At 40.9% G+C, this 22087-nt stretch overlaps 1 protein-coding gene across 4 annotated transcripts in view; it reads right to left on the reverse strand.

Moving 5' to 3' along the window:
- Positions 1–349: 349 nt before the first annotated feature.
- Positions 350–22087, reverse strand: part of Shrm (Shroom) — a 611435-nt gene continuing 589697 nt past the window's right edge. For all 4 annotated transcript variants that reach the window (XM_067156386.2, XM_067156384.2, XM_067156385.2 and 1 more), the window contains 6 exons: positions 17898–18040; positions 16555–17061; positions 16298–16466; positions 15590–15731; positions 5754–6020; positions 350–2324 (listed from right to left, as the gene is read on the reverse strand). In XM_067156386.2, coding sequence (XP_067012487.2) covers positions 2058–2324; positions 5754–6020; positions 15590–15731; positions 16298–16466; positions 16555–17061; positions 17898–18040 — 1495 coding nt within the window. In that variant the 3' untranslated portion in view covers positions 350–2057. The remainder of the gene's footprint in view (positions 2325–5753; positions 6021–15589; positions 15732–16297; positions 16467–16554; positions 17062–17897; positions 18041–22087) is intronic.

A 22087-nucleotide genomic window follows, 5' to 3' on the forward strand; every position in this document is an offset into this window, starting at 1 on the left:
ACTTGTTGTACAAGACACACACCTACTGTAATAATGGAGAAGTTCTGTTTAAGAGAAAATGCACACCGGTCATACCATGACTGACTAAACATTTTTGTGCGATGAGACACGCTGGACATGCCTGGTGTACGAGATCTTTGTTAATCAATGTTGGTCTGGACCAAACCGCCTCCCAACACATCCGGTTGATCAATACGCCACTTCAGAAGCCAGCATACTGTTCTCGAGAGTCTCTTCCCCAAGCCACTGAGAAGATGAGGAATCCCCATCGTAAGTATTCTGGAAGTAGCTGAAGTGTGCTCTTCACCTAATTCGAGAGGCTCAAGCATGGAATAAATCAAACACAATATTTATTTTATAAGGATTGTTTTCTTTTTTTTTATTAAGGTTGTTATTAACGATACATTTATCAAAAACACATCATCCGAAGCACCATTCTATTCTTGCTGTTATGTACAAAAAGAGAGGACAGACATAATTAGTTCTAACACTTTACGTCTTCAACACTAAAGCCACAGCGTGTTTCATTTCTTTTTCAGTCTTAAAACATACGATAACTAATATAGACACTAAGCTCTGTACATACGAACAAACCATTCGTATCTGGTGTATGTGTGATTCAGTTCACATTTAAAATAATATTTAAAAAAATAAATTATACATTGCAGAACATACACCAAGTTGGAATGGTCGAGTACCACTAACACCACAGAACATCCCACAGTTCTCTTACAAAATAAATAGTTTAATTTCAGAATGCATACATAACAACAATAATCCTCCAACAAGAAGCCATCTTAGCCATTTGGTATCAAATATCAAAATGCAAATGACAAGAGGCTGATACAGAGGCCATGCTGAGCAAGCTTCCACATCGGTCGGCAGCGACTCGCTGGGAAACCCGAGAAGTGAAGCGATTCCTACACGTTTGTGGTTGGCACACGTTGCATCAGGGGTATGATTCATGTTTTTGGGCAAAGAAAGAGAAAGATCTGACAGGAAAGATAATTAGATTTAAGGTCACCGGTTCCATAACTTGGAGTAAAAAGTCTACGTCTTGTAAATCTCATAGGACAAGGACTGATCAAGGAAGGTTGGACAAGCACAAATTCTGCACAAAATTGGTACAAGACAAGTAGGCAGCTTGATGGAGCATCATGAATAGAATGAAACAGCAGAGCTACATGAAATGTTTTCTAAAGTCTCCACATAGAATTTTTGTGTTCTGCGCCTACAAAGATTCCTCTTTATAACAATTCTCTTACACAAGTACACACTGCAAAGTCTTTACATTTCACTTACATTGCTTCATGTTTACTTTAGTGTTCTGGTTCATTGCTTTAGTTACGGCGAACATCACTCGGAAGACTGACAGCGGATGCTCCCACCTAATCTGAAGAAAGAAGCAAGCTCCGAGGGCCTAACAGACTTAATTTTTATTTTTTTACATAAAGTGCTTGAACTAACAATTTTTTAAACAGTTAGCATCCAAATATCTATCTGCTGCTGTGAAAAATTGCTCCAATTTCAACTGCAGCCCTGAATATATTAATGGATGCTCCACACCAAGATTGTGCAGACAGCGTGGAGAAATTAATGAGTAGAAACAGGAGATGTCTGAACCTGCAGACTTCTTTGTTTGATTAAAGGGAAGTAATCAACCCTTATATACCCTCACTTCAAACTTCCCCTCCAAAATCTTATCTCTTTCTATATGTACAAGACAGGAATAAAGCCGCAGTAAAGATACAGTTTCTCTGGAAGCACAGGAGAATAAGAAAGCATTTTGACAACATTTTGTTTGTGAGATTCTTTTTTTCCAGCATAAACCAGTGTAGAACAAGAGGAAATGTTGAACACAAATTCAAGGTTACGAATCAGAGTTTTTTACCTCCACAAACCTTGCCTTCGTGTTCAAGCACACATTCAATAAGCAGAGGAATCAAAAGGACTAGGCACCCAAGACCAGCAGGACGTCTGCCGGCTAGTAAGCATAAAAAAAATAGTTTAATATAATTACTATTCGTACGTTATTTACAAAAATAATACAGCTACAATCAGTCGGACATGTTACAACAGAGAGTCTCTTTCAAGGCAGCCAACTGTTCCTCTCCCAGTTTGATCTTGTCTGCTATCTCTCGAGAATCCATGATCAGTTTGGCTTTCATGTTGATGAAGTGGTCATAGTCGGCGTACTCTTCAGAGTTGAAATACTTGTACAGAATGTTGGACACATTCACACTTCGTCGGTCGATGTTCTCCTTTAGTTTCTTTGCTTCTTCTAGCTGTTCCCGTAATTTATCCCGCTTACTCTCCAGGATTTTCTGAAAAATAAAATTACAGCATAAATTATGGAACTTAGAAGCTGTACAAATAGTAGGTGGCCAATATTAATGATGAGAACAACAGCAAGGATTCTCTTTTCTTCAATCACATGGCAGAGAAGCCAAAACTTATTTTTAACTAATTTTGTAGCATTAACACCAAATTTGTAACTAGAGTTTTTTTTTACATGCCAATATCATGCAATATGGAGGACCAAATGGATTGTTCTCCTTCCGACAACCTCAGCTGGATTTGAACTTGTGAGCTAATGACCGACAATCAACCAATGAGCATCATACTCTACTGACAACTTAAAAATCCCTCAAAAGGAATCGGTAATAAGTTCTCTAGCAACCTGAAGCAATTGAATTACCCCACTCACTTCTATAAAAATATACGTGAATGTATACCACAGTAAGGATAAGTACAAGGAAGATAGAAGCTGGCAAGAAACAGGACTGAGAAGGAGATAACTTCCTAACATACATATTGTAAAAGACTGAATGGCATGAAAAATGTGATATTCAGTTTTCTTAATTAGAGATTCATTTTAAATTCTAGCCATCTTCAAGGGAGATCTAATACCTTAATTTAAAAAGTTTGGTACCTGGAAATAAAAAGAAAGATGACTTTTGAAATGTTGAAGAAAGACAGTCAATGTGTTTAGAAGAGTGTACAGCAAAAAACATCTGCAAACAACACTATTTTTATATCCCCTCCATATCTTGCCTTTGTTTCCTTCAGAATTTCATCCATAACCATAAGTGGAGACAATCTGTTCTCCCCACTGTAAAAGTGGACATGTTTTGGCTCTTGGAGACACTCTCGTCATCTTCAAATTGTTGCCTTCCTAGAGCTTCTTTAAGCGGTCCGAACAAATGGAAATCACAGAGCGATAGGTCCGGGCTGTAAGGAGGATGATCAAGTGTCGTCCAGTGCATTTCCTCTAGCTTGGAGACAGTATGGGGCCGCGCATTGTTGTGGAGGAGGAAGACAACTCCGCAAGACATATTGCTTCACAGGTGCCTATTTTTCCGGTACTGGAAGCTGTGCCATTTGGTGATGGCTCTGTACCAGTAGTGTGTCATTCTGGTTCACTTCCGAACTCTTTCACCTGGCACGTTTTTAACTAGCTCGCACTACGCCAGTTAAGTGTTTCCCAATGTACTCGTCACGTGGCAGCTCTCTGCCCTTTGTCAGTGAAGGTCAAGCTTCCTACCGGAAGAATAGCATTTTGCTATTCTTTGCCTGAGTTTTTGTTTTTATGACGAGAAATATCAACATGGATCCCATGCAGAATGGATCAGCCTTTGTGGCGTATGAGAATGTTTTTAAAAGGTTCAAATGAATGCAAATGACCCTTTGATATTTCTAACCAATTGTTTTATATTTCTAGCTACGTGACTCCTTGTTTCTCTCGTCTTATATTTTTGCTACGTACTGTTTCCACAGTCGTTTGAATGGGATGGATGTATGTGATGCCTCGTGGGTGATATTCCTATGAATGATATCGGCCTGCACCTTTGCTCTTGTACATTTTGTCTGTGTTGAATTAACCGTGCGAAACAACTCTCGATCCGTGTCGGAGCCCACGATGGCCGGATCTGTACGAATCATGATATACTGGCAACGTGTGCATGGTTTATTATATGGCCCGAAGGATATGCTTATTGCCTTGCTCGTGGCCTGTGAAGTGCTGGCATTTGATATGTCTGCGCCCGTTATCCCGTCACTCTGGGAGGTCACTATTTTGGTTGTGTCGTTCCCTTAACCTACTGGCGATATTGTGTTGGAGTTAAAGGTCGCGCGAATGTTGTGATTGAATGAACGGGGGACAACAGACGTCGTATTTATGTTCATATTTTATTGAATGTTTACTTTTCATTTCATTTGACCCCTTTGGGATTTGTTTCCTTTTTTCTTTGAGTCCATACCTGTGTCGATCACACGTCATTATCTGTTGTTTCATTACGACATATCTTGCGCTTGCTTTTGGTCCTCAGCCCCCTGTTTAACCTATGGGAGCTTAGGTACTTCCCCCCCCGCCCCCTTTTGCTCCTTGATTTTTCTCGGGGAGAGGATTGATGCCATTCTGATACGTCGGAATTTTGTGTAGGCGTGTACTGGGTGAGTGTTTTTAAAATTCTATTTGATATACGATGCTTACATGCATTGACAAAAATAAGTTTCGTGCCATGAATTTGAATAAAAATCTGGTGGGAAGCGTGACCTGTGTGAATCTCCTGGCATATTTAAACCTAGGAATTTCATTTTTGTCCGTATTGAACTGAGAAAGGATGATAGGAAAACTTAAAACGGTCCACCTTTTCAATACAAAAATGTTATAGTTTATTTATAACATGTATTTGTACTTGGAACTAGTTTCAACGCTGATCAGCGTGATTGAATGAACGGGGGACAACAGACGTCAACGCTGATCAGCGTTGAAACTAGTTCCAAGTACAAATACATGTTATAAATAAACTATAACATTTTTGTATTGAGAAGGTGGACCGTTTTAAGTTTTCCTATCACCTCCTGGCATAATCAGTTACGGAACATAGTCACCCATTTCCCTTGAATGTCCGCGGCAGTTGTGCCCATCTGAATTTGCATATATGTATAAAACCTTTGTTATTCTTCCTTGACCTGGTTAATTTCGTGTTAAATAAATTTCCTTCCTTATTTCTCTCTTGATGTTTGGTTTGAATAAATTATGAATTCAAGTACTTCTCAGCTTTCATTTGCAAGTAGCATCAGTCCACTGAAGGTTTAATTTAAGGGATCGGTCTCCTGTTCAAGGCCTGTTTCTTTCAGCCTTTCTTAATTGCAGTCCTCGGACTTGAACTGATTTTGTTTATTGTGCCTCTGTGGATTGCATAAGTGGGAGTTTCGCGTGTTTGGGGTGGGGGTACAGCTCAAAGCACACAATGCGTTCGGCGCAAGAAAAATCGAAATATTCTTAAACGACGGACAAGAAAGGGTATCAATTATTACTGAGAAATCCGAAAATAATATTCTGAGAATTTAAGCTGTAATGGCATTCCTTGTGTATCCTTTTGAACACTTCATACACTTAGATTTAAAAATCAACAAAAAATCGTAATTTGTGGTGTGCGATTCATAAAGGCGTAATTACGATGGGGAATTTGTAATTATTACGATTGAATCGTAATAGTTGGCATCTCTGTGATTAGTACCATTACCGCACAAAATCATATAAAACTACTGCTAGATTATCTAATGGTGTATCCTGCATACAACGGCCCCTTGCGACATGTTTTACTGTACAAGGTAATTGTTTATGAAATTTTACGTAGAATTTTATGAACTCATTGAATTTTATTTTCTCACAATTAGTTTTCTGTCACGTGTAAGTGCTTCAACCTTTCTGACTGCCAGCAGAAGAAGATGATAGTAGTACTCACTCTTTCGGAATGGTGGAGCGGTAGGCCCATAAGAGCGTTCTCGGCCCGCGCCAGTCGACCGGACAGTCCGAGCAGCAGGCTGGTGATCTTCCCCACCTCCTCAACGTGTAGCCGGTACTTGCCCAATTCGTGTGGACGAGCCACCCTGCTCACCTGGGCGGCAACGCTCTCCCCCAGCTGGTCGTTCACCGTCGCTTCCTCCATGACCACCAGCTGCTCTCCACGCAGCACCTCCAGTTTGCGGGCCAACCGTGTCATGAGCTCCTCCTGCAACACAAACACATCTCCGTAGTGTCTCGCCGGAGAGGATAAATTTACAACCAGCTATTCAATACATTACAATATACTCAAGTATCTTAAATAATGGGACATGTTTCGTTCGACATTAATACACAAAGACTAGGTCAGGGCCCTGAGTTTAAATATGATCAAAATAGTATCCTCATATCAAAAGAGTAACCGTGTCATAATAAGAGAGTCAATGATCAACACAATATAAACAATAGACTTAAGATTGTAACAAAATATGTGCAAATTAAAAACAATTATGGGGTTGTTAAAGTACGACAATAGGTGATGTGGACATTAAAATATACATCAATACGTAAAGCGTGGATTAAATTAAAAATTGTGAGGTTGGAATTTCTCCAAATGAATTAAAAACAAAAGTTAAAATAGGGTTCGTTGAATCATCGCATGTCCAAGTAGAACCAGTCAAAAGGCACATAACAGTGCCTAGACTCAAGTCATTGCAGCTCTCCCTCATGGTGAAGTAATTTTAATGGGCGACTTTAACCTGTCTATAAAGTGGTCTTCTCCAACTACCGGACTGTCAGCTAACAACTGTGACACATACTTTATAGACAGTTTTATTAACGGCCTCGGACTGAAACAGTTTAATATGTACCCAACCCGTGGACCCAACACCCTGGACTTCGTACTCTCCTCATTCGAACTTAAAACAATAACCCCAGGCAGAAACCTTTTCCTGTGCTACCACCAGTCTCTCGATGCTACATTCCTCCTTCCCCACCCCTCCTCAAAGCCTCACAGCAGGACATCCTACCGCCCTACTTATATCTGGTGCCGTGCCGACTGGCCTGCAATGCGTCGTGCCCTGGAATGCCTTCCCTGGAGTCTGCTCGAAATAGCTGATATCGAATCGGCTCTTGACCTGCTGTACGACTGGCTGCAAGCTGCAATTAAAGACTTCGTACCTGCATAACAGGCTACTACCAGCAAATATCAACACTGGATATCACAAGAGACCAGACTGATACTATTTAATAAGAAGAGAGCATGGCGCCTGTGGAAAGACTTCCCTAACCCACACTCACAATACCTTCGTTAAAATCCGCCGCGAGGTTTATGGTCAGAAGAGACTACAAAACACGCGTAGACACCGTCACTGAAAATGTCTGCAGCAATCCCAAGCGTTACTGGAGTCTCATCAACACACGGAGAAGGACGGAGCGGATTCCTGTCAGCGTGAACCACAACGATGCAACAGCAGACGGCGCCGATCACAGTGAACTGTTCAACAGGTATTTCTTCTCCAACTTCTCCCCTCCCTTACAAAACCAACCGCTCTCTCCCGTTGGTACAGCTTCAAACAGAACCCTATCAAGCATAACTACCACACCAAGTGAAGTTCATAACCTTCTTCAAACTCTTCGTACCAACAAAGCTGCCGGTGCCGACACTATAGGTCCTCTTTTCCTAAAAAACACTGCCAGCACTCTTTGTGTCCCTCTCTCTAAATTATTTAACAGATGTTTTGCTGCGGGCTATTTTCCTATTACCTGGAAACAGGCAAATATTGTTCCACTTCTCAAATCAGGCAACAAATTTAATGTTTCATCTTACCAACCAATTTCTATTCTCCCCGCACTATCCTTTATCTTTGAAAAAATTATACACCAGCATTTCCTCGCATTCACTTTGCCGTATACCTCAACCAAGCAGCATGGTTTTCTACCAGGTGGCTCTTGTCTAACAAACATGGCTACTCTGCATAGCTTTGCATCACACGCCATTGCAGCTAAATCACAGCTGGGTATCTGCTACGTAGACATTTCAAAAGCTTTTGATTCTGTAGACCATACTCTGTTGCTCCATAAACTCTCCGAATGATTTAATATACATGGCAGTCTTCTGACCCTTCTTGCGGACTTCCTACATAACCGTTGGCAGAGAGTGGTAATATCAGGCACTTCATCCTCGTGGTTACCAGTCACCTCCGATGTCCCACAAGGCAGTACTCTTGGCCCCTTGCTGTTTTCTTTGTTTATGGACGATCTGCCGTCCGAACTCAACGAAACAGCGAATACCCTACTATTTGCTGACGACTACTAGATATTTAGGGAGATCAGGAATCCAGCAGATGCAGCTCTGCTACAGTCCTCACTTAATGCCCTCTCGAACTGGTGCCGTACTTGGAAACTTATCCCCAATCCACAAAAATGCAGCCACATGACCATAACACTATGTAAATCTCCTCTACCGACATCATATTACCTCTCGACAAGCCCATCACAATAGTTACGCAACAGTGTGACCTAGGTGTAATATTCAATACAAAATTACAATTTAAGACCCACATAGAAACATATACAACCAAGGCTATGAAATTACTAGTCATTCTCTATCGCTTCACAGGAATTTCTGGCCCCATTGCTCTTTGTCACTTCTTCCTCACGATCATTCAACCTCTCGACAAGCCCATCACCGTAGTTACGCAACAGTGTGACCTAGGTGTAATATTCAATACAAAATTACAATTTAAGACCCACATAGAAACATATACAACCAAGGCTGTGAAATTACTAGTCATTCTCTATCGCTTCACAGGAATTTCTGGCCCCATTGCTCTTTGTCACTTCTTCCTCACGATCATTCAACCTCTCTTAAACTACTGCTCTCTGATTTGGACAACAGCCTCCCCCTCCAATACTAAGCAGTTAGACAGAGCAGTGTCCTCCTTTGCTGCAATTGTAAGGAACAGAAACCCCAAGTTCAGAAATCTGTCTACGCAGCAGGTATTAATGGCAATTAATATGTCACCGCTGCATATCACGTGACAGGTAGCTGACTTCGACAGGTATCTGACCTGAGTTTCCTCCACGGGATCTTAAATGGGCATTACCGCTCGGAACATCTTGTCTCACTCTTCTCTCGCCGTGTTCCTTCCCGCTCCACCAGAACCAAAGACCTTCTCCACATTCCCCACACTCAGCACTCAATACTTCAACGATCTTTCCTAATCCGTCTCTCAACACTCTTTAACAATATTAATAGGAGACAAGAGCTTGATATAGTATCAAATAAAAGTGTATTCACGAGGTGTGTAAATAGTCTCTTAAAGATACGTTGATGTGAAGGGATTATACCGCCATCTTGATCCACGACGACTTGGCTATGAACATGGACATTCTCATGGTTTTCGATTTGGACAGTTGTTATTAGTAGGCTGTGTATGTGATCTTGTTATTTTTTTTTTTTTTTTTTTATTAAGATAATTTAGAGTCACTTTAACCCTAAGGTCTTATTGTGACTTCTAACTGTAGAATTTACATTAAATTACAGTAGGGTGAAGAATGGAAAAAAATATAAAAGTGGTATTTTAAACTGAACAGTTAAATTTTTGAATACAGGCCAGTGTCTTTGAAAAACTTGATGATTTGTTTGCACAGTGAAGGAGATGAGTGTGTCCCCTTAATATCCTTAGGTATACCGTGGTACTGGCGCCATTTGTCATACAGTGAACAGTCTGTTATGATGTGCTTCACAGTCAGCACACTATTGCATGTTGTACAGATGGGAGGCAGTTTCTTCTCAAGGAGGTAGCTGTGACTTATCTTGGAGTGGCCAATCCGTATTCTAGTTATTAGGACTTGATCTTGCCTGTGAAGGTTGTGAAGATAGTGTTGTACTGTAGATTCCGTTGTTACTTCGTGGAGTTTGCTGTTCGAAGTTTGAAGCCATTTTATCTTCCACTGTTGGTATAATTTTGTTTTAGCATAGGCAATAATGTCAGTGTGAGGGGTAGCTATTGTTAGATCGCCTAACGGGAGGTAAGTAGCGTCTTTAGCTGCTTGATCAGCAGATTCATTGCCTTGAATACCTCTATGAGAGGGTATCCACACAAAGATGACTTGTTTGCCTTCTTTCATGATGATGTTAAACAACAGTTGTATTTCTTGTACAAGGATGTGTTTCGATGATGGACTTTCTATTGCGTTTAATGCACTTTTTGAATCAGAAAAAATGATGGTGTTATTACAGGTGCTGGTTTTCAAAATATATAGCATAGCCTGCTTTATTGTGTACAGCTCATTAGAGAATACTGTATAGTAGTCAGGCAATCGGTATAGCATGGTACGTTCGGGATATATAATCCCACATCCATTTCTTTCCTCACATTTTGATCCATCAGTATAGATTGCAGTGTGCCTTGGGTATTTATTAGAAATTTCCAGAAATAATTGATGGTAGTGAGATCTGTCAGTTTCATCTTTGACACTGTAATTTATTTCAAAGTTAATTTTTGGAAGGGTAATAGTCCATGGTGGGACATTAAGAGAGTTGTCTGTGAGGAGTATTGGAGGGATATTTAAATTTAGTTCTTCAAGAAACTTGGCTATTCTGACATTGAAAGGCTGTGGTTGTGATCCTGATTTAATGAGTGTACCTTGATGCTTGTTAGGAAAAGCATACAACTTAATTCTTGATTCACTCATAGTTGCTACCTTGAGCGCGTAAGTCAAACTTAGTTGTCTACGTCTAATTGTGAGTGGTGGTTCATTTGCTTCTATTTGAATGCTGGCTACTGGACTGGTACGGAAGGCTCCTAGAGCAATTCGAAGAGCTGAGGACTGGATGGAATCAAGGATTTTGAGTGAAGACATTCTTGCGGAATTGTATACAATGCTGCCATAGTCTAATTTAGCCCTAATAATGGCTTTGTACGTGTTCATTAGCACTTGGTAGTCTGCCCCCCAGTTCTTTGCTGCCAGGATCTTCATTATGTTCAGCCTTCGCAAGCAGTCATCTTTAAGGTTTTTCAGGTGAGGTATCCAACTTAACGTAGTGTCAAATAAAACTATTAAGATTTTCATAGTTGTTACTGTTTCAATTTTGTGATTGTCCATGTACAGCTCAGGGTCTTGTACAGTATGTTTACATTTGGAGAAGAGTATGCATTTGGTTTTAGTTTTGGAAAACTTGAACCCTGTAACTTTAGCCCATTTTTGGATATTATCAATTGATTCTTGAAGTAACTGTTGAGTAGTTAATTTATTTCTTCCTGCACTTAGTATAGTCAAATCATCGGCAAAAAGGCAAGCCTTTACTGGTAGGTGAATGTTGGAGACAATGCCATTTATTGCAACGAGGAATAATGTGACACTGATGACTGATCCTTGGGGAACTCCATTGTCAATGGTTACTTCATGTGAAAGAGTTCCATTTGTCCTGACTTGAATTCGGCGATCTTTAAGGAAATTATAAATGAAGTGAAGCATGTTTCCTGAAATATTATGTTTCATCAGTGTTTCAATTAGATAGTCTTTCCACACCATGTCATATGCCTTCTCAATGTCTAAACTAACAGCTATGAGGTGCTGATTATTTAGGAAAGCTTCTCGGATTTCTGATTCTAAACATATCAGAGTATCTGTTGTTGAACGTGCTTGACGAAAACCATTTTGTGCATCACTAAAAAAGTGTATATGTTCCAAATACCAGCGTAATCTCTTGTTAACAATTTTCTCCAGTAGCTTACACATTGTATTTGTCAAGGCGATGGGACGATAATTATCTGGGATCAAAATGTCCTTTCCTGGTTTGAGTATAGGCACTACAATAGCACAATGCCATTGATCTGGAAATAGTTTGGAACTCCATATGTAGTTGAAAATAGCAAGTAGATAATTGAGTGCACTATGTGGAAGCTGTTTTAAAAATTCATATGGAATGGTGTCTGGGCCAGGACTAGATCTGCCGCATTTGTTGAGTTCTGTAACCATTTCTTGTAACTGTAAAGTATCATTATAAGCATAGTTCGGTGTAGGTACAGTTTCACTTAAGTCTATTGGATCTCGAGTTGTTTTCATGCGAAGAAATTCAGGTTCATAATTGTTATCGCTAGAGATTTCTGAAAATGATTTAGCCAGTTGATCAGCTATTTGTTGAGGTTCATTTACAATTGACCCAGTGACTGGATCTCTTAGAGAGGTAATACAGAGTTTATTGTATTTGCCACTTATTCTTTGGATTTTATTCCACATAACTTTTTGTGAAGTTTGGCAGGTTAAGGAGGAGATGAATGTTAACCAGGAGGTTTTCTTAATTTTATTTTATTTCGTGCTATTGCTCGGTGTTTTTGAAAATTGATTTTATTTTCAGGCGTAGGATTTCTTTTGTATAGGTAGTAAGCACGGTTTTTATTTTTGATAGCCTCTTTACAGGAGTCATTCCACCAGGGAACCGTTTTCTTGAAGGGTATAGGAGCTGTTTTTGGGATGCTCTGGTCAGCAGATTTTACTTCAGTGAAGTCTTGAACAATATCATTGATGTGCTTAGAAGGAAATTTATTTGTTGGAGTTAGATCGTTTAAATAGTTATTTACAATCTTTCTAAATGATTGCCAATTTGCCTTATTTAAATTCCATTTACAGAATTGGAGTTTTGATGTGTTGTCTGAAGAACTTTGATCATCATTAATTATGATGGGGAAGTGGTCACTTCCTTGTAGAGTTGAATAAATGGACCAGTTAAATAGTGCAGCTATGTCTGGCGTACATATAGTTAAATCTATGCTACTGTATGTTCCGTGTGCTATATCAAAACGAGTTGGAGCAGTTGAGTTCAATAATACTAGAGTAAATTCATCTAGTATCTTCTCTATTTCTTTCCCCCTTGCATCAGTATTGCGACTACCCCATAAACTGTTGTGGCTATTAAAATCACCCATCAAGATGAAGGGTTTGGGGAGTTGGTGTATTAGGTTTCTTAAATCATCAGCGTGAGATGTACTATTCGTAGGAAAATAAACATTACAGACACATATAGCTTGTGGAAGGTATAATAAAACTGCGACTGCTTCTAAATCAGTAGTTAAAGGAACCTCTTGATGGTGTAAATTATTTTTAACATAGGTGGCTACGCCTCCACTTGCATGATTTGGATTAATTCGGTTTTTATAATGTACGTTGAACTGTCTTAAATGGGAAACAAAGTTGTCTCTAAAGTTAGTTTCTTGTAGACAGACAACTGAAGGCTGATGTTTATTTAGTAGAAGTTGTAAATACTCTCGCTGTGATCGAAAACTGTTGAGGTTCCATTGAAGTAATGATATAGTCATAAGAATGACAAACAAGTGTAGAGGGAATTTTATCATTATTATGAGAGGGAAGTAGAGTCATCGCTGGAGTAATCTGGAACTAAACTGTTAATTGCTTCACCTCGGTTTTCACTGCTAGCCTTAAGCAGTTTCTTGACTATTCGAGTACTCCTGTTCTTAATAGATTTTTCAGTGTAGTATGGATATAGTTTTTGAAGGGCTTGGGCTAAACCCTCTAGATCTTGGGTGTAATTGGAAGCTATTGCTGCAATGTCATTAACTCCAATACTGTTTTCAAAAAAGGATTGGAGTTGTAAGTAATTGAGGGGAAAGGACTGAGGGTTGGCTTCTAGAACTTGCTTAATTGGCTTAAGCATATCACTAATAGTTGTGCTTTCTTTTTCTGTCTTTGGTTTCTTGTAAGTTTGTTTTGTCTTGTGTTTCCCTGTCTGTTCACTTGTCTTAGGTTCAGTTGTTAGGGGAGGTTCCTTAAAATCAAGGTCTTTTCTGCCTGTAGTTTCACTGCTAGATAGTGATATTGGTCTCTTTGATCCAGCAAGATGAATATATGAGGGGTTTTGAGGGCATTCCAAATGAGAGGTTAGAGTCGTTTCGCCTGAGGGTAAAGGCCCACAGTTTTGATTTTGAGAACACTGAAGAGATGTAGATGTAGCAGTTGTCTGAACAGTAGTTTGTGAGGGAGTACAGGTAATATTTTCTTGACAGTTTGTTTCAATTTTTTGTGTATCCTCTACTAGTTGGGGAAATTCTGTTAGATTGATCTTGCCACGAGAATGACTGTTTTGATTTAATGAGGAGCCTTCATTTATTATTTCATCATTATCAGGACAGTTTCTAGCTAAGTGCCCCTCAGTTTTACAAAGAAAGCAGGTGGGTGTGTCAGAGGATAAATAAATCCAGTAATTGGTACCCTCATATTCGATTTGGAGTGAGTCTGGAAGTTTGTTAAAGTCTTCATTTTGAATATAAATCTGTCTCCGAAAACTGAGAATGTGAGAAAATCCGGGGATTGTTAAACCTGCTCTAATAGGTGATATCTTTGACAGTGGTTTAATGCCAAGTTTGATAAATTCTTCTTCAATAACAATATTGGGAATCACAGGGCAAACATTGGATAGAATAACTCGTTTGTTTTTAGTTAGGAGAGGTCTTATTTCCAAGGAGACATTATTTATGAGAATCTTAGGATGTTTTGAAATTAATTCTTCAACACACTTTTGACTTGCTAGGAAGATACATATTCTTCCATTAGATATCCGTGAGACAAATCGGATGTTACTAGGGCTAGTGACTTTTCCAATTGCTAGTATATAATCTCGGATACTAATACCATCGCAAGATTCAATAACAATAGCTTGATCTTTGGTAGGGTAGGATTGCATTGCTGCAGAGTAACTTAACCTTGGGTTGTTAGGAGATTGATTAAGTGTGTTAGGAACAGTAATAGAGGTTGTCATGAGGTTACCTGGTTCACCGGTACGGGTGGGAATTAAGCTTTCTTTATTCTGTCCATTCGTGAGGTTACTTGAGACTTGCTGATTTTCATTATTTAGATTCATTGAGTTAGAAAAAACTTGCCGACCTCCATCAACAGAGGCGGCCATTATCGGTTAGCTAACAAGATGAGGTTATAGGTATGAGAGTGATCCTTTAATGAACAATAATCTCCACAATGCAGATTTAAAACCACACTCACTACAAAAGTACTTAGCAGCTTCACTCTGGTGCTTCAGACGGTAAATTTTAGCTTAGAATGACCGATTATTCAATAGTTCCAAGCGACAATATTACACGCGAACATCATGTAAGTCACTGCCATCTTGATCACTTGTTATATTTTGTTATGTTTGTTATATTTTATTATGAAAGTTTACGTTTGTTAAATAGTCTGTTGACAGTGCAAGTGAAATTTGCTCAGTGTAGCTGTATCTTGTGCTTCGTAAATAAATCAATAAATCAATAAATAAATAAATGACAATCTTGAACATAAGGGAAGTTCTAGCAATCCTTAGGTAAAAGAGAGCAGATTATGATGCGTATTGGAGTTTGGAATCCCTAGGGCTCGTATGAGGCATCCGCTAGCATTGGCTGCATGAAGCAAACATTCAGCTGGAGGATAAGTACGTAAAACAATCGCGATATTGAGTCTAGGAACAAAATACGTGTGCTTTTCTCCCTTGTAACGTACACAAGTTCACTATGGCTACCATTATGCCCAGTTCAGGGTCCACCATTCAAATTAAAAAGTAACCACAGTATTATAAAGTTCCACTTTCAACTTTATTTTGAAGAATGTAATATCGTATGGAAAAGTTGAGAAACAACGCCGTAGGCCATCAAGCTAAACCTACTTTGAAAGGAAACTGTTTTAAACTAAAATTTCCAGGATTTATCATACCCGAGTGTTCACTGTGTCATGCGGCTGCATTTGTTTTCTTACTTACAGTATGTTGGTTAGACATTATATACACACCTTCTTCCGGTGGAGGTCTTTGTTGTCGTGAAGTCCATTCAGCTGACCCATGTCCTGCACGTAGCGATTCAAGAACTTTGCTTTGGGTTCCGAGATCTGGAAATATTTTGAGTTGGCTGGCAGGGGACTTGTGTTGTTGTCCCTACAACATAACAAACAACTCCTTTAAAACTAGTATGAACCTACAAGTTACTAGAAGATTGTTGTAATACCATGAGATAAATTGATTACTTTCTTTCTACTTGCAGTAATAAGGTTTTTGTCAAGTCTAATGTTTATCTTCAAAATTTCTCACACTGAAACGACTTTACGGAATAGACAGTATCAATGTTAACACCCAAACAGACTGTTCAGTCCGCAAGGCTCTGTGAATTAAATACCACCACAATGCCCTCTTTGTGGTCTGGTTTAGTTACACACCTATTATTTCAAAGTCTAACCATTGTCTCCTTGGTCTCCCTCCACTTCTCCTACCCTCTATGGTCAAGTAACCCATCATCCTCCATTCACCACCAGGCTTCATCCAATCAGTTCATTCCTAACTTAGCGTTTATCTCGTCATTGCGAGTACCCTCCTACCACTGTTCTGTACTGGCAATCATTGTCTCTACTTTCTAACTTATAAGATACGCCGAGTCCATCCAGCTTTCACTCCCGTCCAAGAGCCCGTTCCTCATAAATACTGCACCTGTATAAGTCAAAGCTTACTTGGCAGCATCTTCTGAAGGTGTCTGGTCGCTGGGAGCAGCTGAACTCGAGCTATTGCCGTTAGTCAGGGTCTGTGTGCGGAACACAGTCGGCCGAGGTCTCAGCGCCACGTCCAGACGGAACAGTCCGCTCACGTAGTCCGTGGGCTTCTTGTGTTCGGGGTCAGGAACTGAAACATTAGAGGTTGCAAGGGATAACAGACTTCAAACTAACACACACACAACACAAGACAAGACAAGACAAGAGCACAGGCTCACCAAGCAAGGTCTGTAGTTTATCCGAAGGCGAGAGGTGACTCGCCACGTCCAACGACAGCCTCTCGCACTCGATCTCTTCCTGCGTCTTAGGGCGGACTAGCATCGTCGTCGGCACAGTAACGGGAGCTTCGTCGACGACTTCCTTCTCGCCTTCAGCTTCCGTCTGCGAGGAGGCGTCGCTCGTGGCAGCGTTCACCCTCAGCACCACCTCAGACCTCTGGACCAGCTGGAGCGATTCTGTCACCTTCGGACTTGGACTCGGGGACGGCGGGGGCGGGGGCGATGGAGGCGGCAACTCAGTCTCCGTGATGAGATCGCATTGAATTTCCGTCTCCACAACTCCACACGACACAACACCACTATCCGTGTCCTTGGCGTCACTGTCCGTCAGTCTATCAACCACAACCTCCTCGTCTTTAGTCCTTGAGTCGCTCGCTTCCTCAGGATGACTAGCGGCAGTGTGATTCACCTCCTCTGCTTCTCCAGGGATGGAAAGACGATCACACTCTGGAAAAATATTAGTCCAAGATAAGTTCTGACTGGTTCCCTCTTATCAACTCCTTATAATAATAATAATAATAATAATAATAATAATAATAATAATAATAATAATAATAATAATAATAATAATAATAATAATAATCGTATGGCCTCAGCTACCGTTTGCAGACATTTCGACTTGACGCCATCTGGCTGTCTGCTCGTCAATTTCGACGTTCCGTTTTACTCTAGGTCCGCTAGATGGCAGACAGAGTAAACCGGATCTCTCTTGGGCGTCTATGGCTGAGATTTAATTAATTTTGTCGGGTAAATACCAAATGCATCACCAGAGATCTTTTACATGCCGACATCGTACGACATGGAGTGTCGAATGGACTTTTTTCCGCCCTTCAAAAATCCAACTGCCTCTGCCGGGTTTGAACCCGCTATCTTGGGATCCGGAGGCCGACACTCTACCACGGATCCACAGAGGCAGCTTATCAACCCCTTAAAACAGAAAAACTATGGGTGTTGGATGAACAAATAAAACTAAGGTTGAAGTGGCGGTGGTAGCAGTTTTCTTTCTGCAGTGGATGCTGTACACGAAGTATGCAACTCAAATATTCCACATGTTGTTTATGTAAACTATCTTCCACTGTGGAAGAATAACTTCGTATTTTCCCTGCCTGGAACTGCCTCTGTCAACAGAATTATGCATTTAACGAAATGTTTACTTTTTAACTGAGAGTGGATCTTTATAAAAATGTTTTGCAGAATTTGACGACTTACCTGCCATACTCGCACCGAGGAGAGACTGAACTGAACTACATAGGTTACTGCTGGCAAGCAGACAACTGTCCTACCTGGCACAGGGGTACTGGAGTTCTCCAATGAGGTCTCGTGTCCACTGGGAGACATGATCCTCTTGTAGCTGCCCTCGAAGTTGGGAACTCCCCTGTCTCTGTCTCTCCTGTACGAGGCCAGGTACGAAGCCTTCGAAGTGGTCCTGCAACACCAAGAGCAGAAGGTCTTTTCTATAGCGAATGCGAATAAGATTTCTTCCATTTCCGAAATATGAGAACACAACAGTTCAAAATTACGAGACAACACATTCTTGAAAACTAACTAGGCCAAATAGCCTACAACGATGTCCGAACATTTCGTACCACTAGGTCGTTAACGTAAGGTTGGAAACCCCCACCCCGAGTCATGGTGGTGATTATTGTTTTAAGAGGAAGTACAACTAGGCAACCATCCTCTATATAACACTAATCAGAGGGAAAATATGGAAGGGATCCAACACTTCGAAAAATGAAGATATCGGTCAAAGAAAGACAAGGGCCACGAAGGGCGTGAAAATGAAAGACTCCCTAGCCCTCGCAAACGTAATAGCGTCGGGGTCGGAAAAGAACAAGAGTTGACCAAGGGAGGTCGGATAGGATAGATGAAAGAGAGGAGCCCGGCACAAGTAAGTGGAAGCAATGCCAGGACTCAGCTGAGGGCCCCGTGGTCGCCAACCCACCCCGAGTCAGCCAGGTCTGTTTTTCTTATTTATTTCAGAGGATAAAGAGGGCTGGAACAACCGTTTGAAAATGCTCTTAGAATGGCCAAACCCTAGAATAAAGGACAGACGGGGCGATGTCTTGGAAAAGGCAGGAGGAAGACCGAATGCGCCTGTATAAACTTCGCACTGGAAGTTTAAAAGAAAGAAGAAATACAGAATAATGTGAACAAAAGAAGGTGCTGCCTGAAAGCTCTATCGTATTCCCAGACTTAGAATTAAACATCCCGTGACATTCTGTTCGTTTGAGCAAAATGCTTGGTACACGAGTCACGTTTATCAATCTATTTTAACGTTTCTTATTAAATCTCAAAATCTTAACTGATATGGACCTTCTAAACATCAACACTACTGCCATGGAAAATGTAACAAGAGTGTCACGAGCAATCATTTTACAATATTGACGCCACAAACACCAGAGAGTTTCGCTAAGCCGCCGTCTCCGGGACCTCGACAACGATAATAATCGTATACCTCTGGGGTGTATTCGGCTAGAACACACTGAACACCCGCCTGGAAAGTACGGTACAGCCAGTTTGCAAACAGGGATAATAAAACAACAAGGCACGTGACTTATCCTTGACCAAACACGACTTAGTCACACCGCTAAAGGCTATCTCCTTTACCCTGGCAACCAATGTTTATTCCATGCCAGAGACAGAACAACACGCACCAAATTATACTTCCGTTTGAAACGTTATAAATACGAAACTGATGACAAATGGCTTCCCTGAACAATTATCAAACACTAACCTAAAAAACCACATGACAGTACTCGAGGATTACAGAATGTCTTGGGACAGGATACGTGTTCCTCTCTAGAGCTCACAATAATAATGGTATTATTCTTCCTAGACGAGGCACAGACGTAACTAAGGGCAGTGACGTTACAACATAGCAAACCATGGCCTCGTGATTTCTTTGCATGAACAACGACCAAATTAACAACTTCACTAACAAGCACGACGACCTTGGGTTAGCGAACTCGTATGTTGACACCTGCGCAGTAGACCAAAACGTGCTATCACCCACCATCCACCCCATTAAACAAATATCGAGTGAGGGCCCTTTAACAGCACGATTCATAGAAATTATGTGTAGTTTTCCTGACGACAGGCGGTGAACTTTCTCTACGGGCTAGGCTATGAAGTGAGATGAATCTCGGCGTTTTTTTACGACCCGATGCCCTTCCTCATCAGAGGAGTTAATAAGATGAATGACGTGATTATGATAGTAGGAAGGCGTACTACGGTAAGGATGGACGTTGACATTGAAGACTACAAAATACACTACATAGAATACGACTAGCCTCAGGAAGATTGTTCTGCAATGCTAGCAGCACACACCACATTGATTTTACACCTACGTAGAAGAATATTTAACGCTAAGCACTACATCGAACTTCTATATCGTCCAAGCGAAGGTTCTTACGACGGAAATAAACATAGAACTTACAGATATGCTTTATTTTATACCATCAAAATTAATAGGAATGCTGACTTTGAGAAAGAGAGAAAACTGTATTGCGTTCATCTCATGTACACTGAAACTAATAAAAATTCGCCGACAGAGAAAGGTTGTCGAAAGGCGAGTACAAAATATGTTCATTCTACTTCATACAAGAGCATTCTTGGTCTTGAAAATAACCTACTGTATCCTTGTGAAAACACCACCCCTTCAAACTGAGCAGAGGTAGCTGGATTTTTGAATGGAAGGCACTCCATCTCGTACGATGATTTATGGCGACATTTAGTATTAAAACATAGATGTCCGCCATTCGGTAGAGTACGACGCAACCACACACGGTGTTCTGATATTCTCCCAAACCTGACTTCAAAGCCTTGTACGGTACTAGAGTTCAAGATTTCAAATACTGTTTAACAATGTAAATGGGATGAAGACAAATCACATTTAGAATAATGATTGCTAACAGGTCTGTTGTAAAAAATAAATCAAATAACTGTATTGTTCAGAAATACGAACTTCAGGTAGCTACTCCGTGGCTAAGAAAAGCTGCCCGTCGCTCATTACGTTTTAAAGTAACACTGTGAGGACATCTAAAGGAAATCTACGGACTACTAAACCAAGAACATCACGGCTTCAAGGGACAACAGGAGACTGAGGACGACTCAAACGACTCAAATTCATGGTCAATCTTTCGTCTCCTATATCTTGTTAGTTCAAATATTGAATAGTAATCCTTGACTAAATAGTTTGCAGGGCCCCGAATTCGACCCATTCCTCTAGCTTGGATATCTTCAAATATAGGAAAGTAGCAACACTTACTTGCAGGAAAAGCACATGACGTGCACAGTAAATAGTGCGCTGCGGCCGACTGGCCCGCGTCGCTAATTTTAAAACGCCTCTAAGTTTACTGATGACTCAAAGTCACGTCACAATGAACGCTTGAACTGAAGATAAACGACAATGTTTGTACACAATTTGGTGATATTGGTGGGTACAAGGCGCCTTGGTCTCTTCTCACCCCGGCAGTTCATTCTCTTCTGATTAGTATTAGCAGACAATTACCAAGACGTGTAGCTGCGAAATCGCGTAAGATATTACATTGCTACGTTTGAGATTTGGGCATACGTCACTGGAGAAATATTAAGTGGCCCCGCAAGTGTCAAAGAACTGTAACTCCTTGGAATTGGTATGCAGTTGCCATTTGGTGCTGTGCTATATCGTATGCGCCTTTCACCTGCCGTAACACTTGGCTGTCGGTGGAGACACCCACGGCGCTTAGATCTGAAAACTGGTGTTGATTCAGGGAAGCGTCAAAATCACCGATACTTTACATACCACTGGGGTGAGAAGACAGCACGAGTGAGAGGGGGTAAGGTTTTTTTTTGCTAGTGGCTTTATGTCGAACCGACACAGATAGCTCTTATGGCGACGATGGGATAGGAAAGGCGTAGGAGTTGGAAGGAAGCGGCCGTGGCCTTAATTAAGGTACAGCCCCAGCATTTGCCTGGCATTAAAATGGGAAACCACGGAAATCCATCTTCAGGGCTGCCGACAGTGGGATTCGAACCCACTATCTCCCGGATGCAAGCTCACAGCGGAGCGCTCCTAACCGCACGGCCAACTCACCCGGTAGGGGAGTGACGTTGGGCCATTCTTTTTTAAAACAAGAGAATGTTTTATTCTAGTGTTTAACGATGTTGCGTGGGCTGAAAGCACCAGACAAATACGTGGAACACTTTCGTTCGTACAATATTTTATTGAGATGGACAGTTCATGACCCACGATCCAATTTTTTAAAAAAAAGGTATTTGTTCGGGGCGTCGACCTAGAAAGATCTTTTGCCCCTAGTAGCACCATATGTGAGGAACCTGCGTGTATTTTGTAAATGGAGGAAGTGAAAAGTGTTGAATGTGAGGAAAGGAACGTTAAGGACAACACAAACACCCAGTCCCCAGGCTAGGGACATTAATCATTTAACCCCTGACCCGGCTGGGAATCGAACCCGGCGCCGCCGGGTGACAGGCG

This window comes from Anabrus simplex, chromosome 12 (assembly GCF_040414725.1).
Source record: "Anabrus simplex isolate iqAnaSimp1 chromosome 12, ASM4041472v1, whole genome shotgun sequence".
NCBI lineage: Eukaryota > Metazoa > Arthropoda > Insecta > Orthoptera > Tettigoniidae > Anabrus > Anabrus simplex.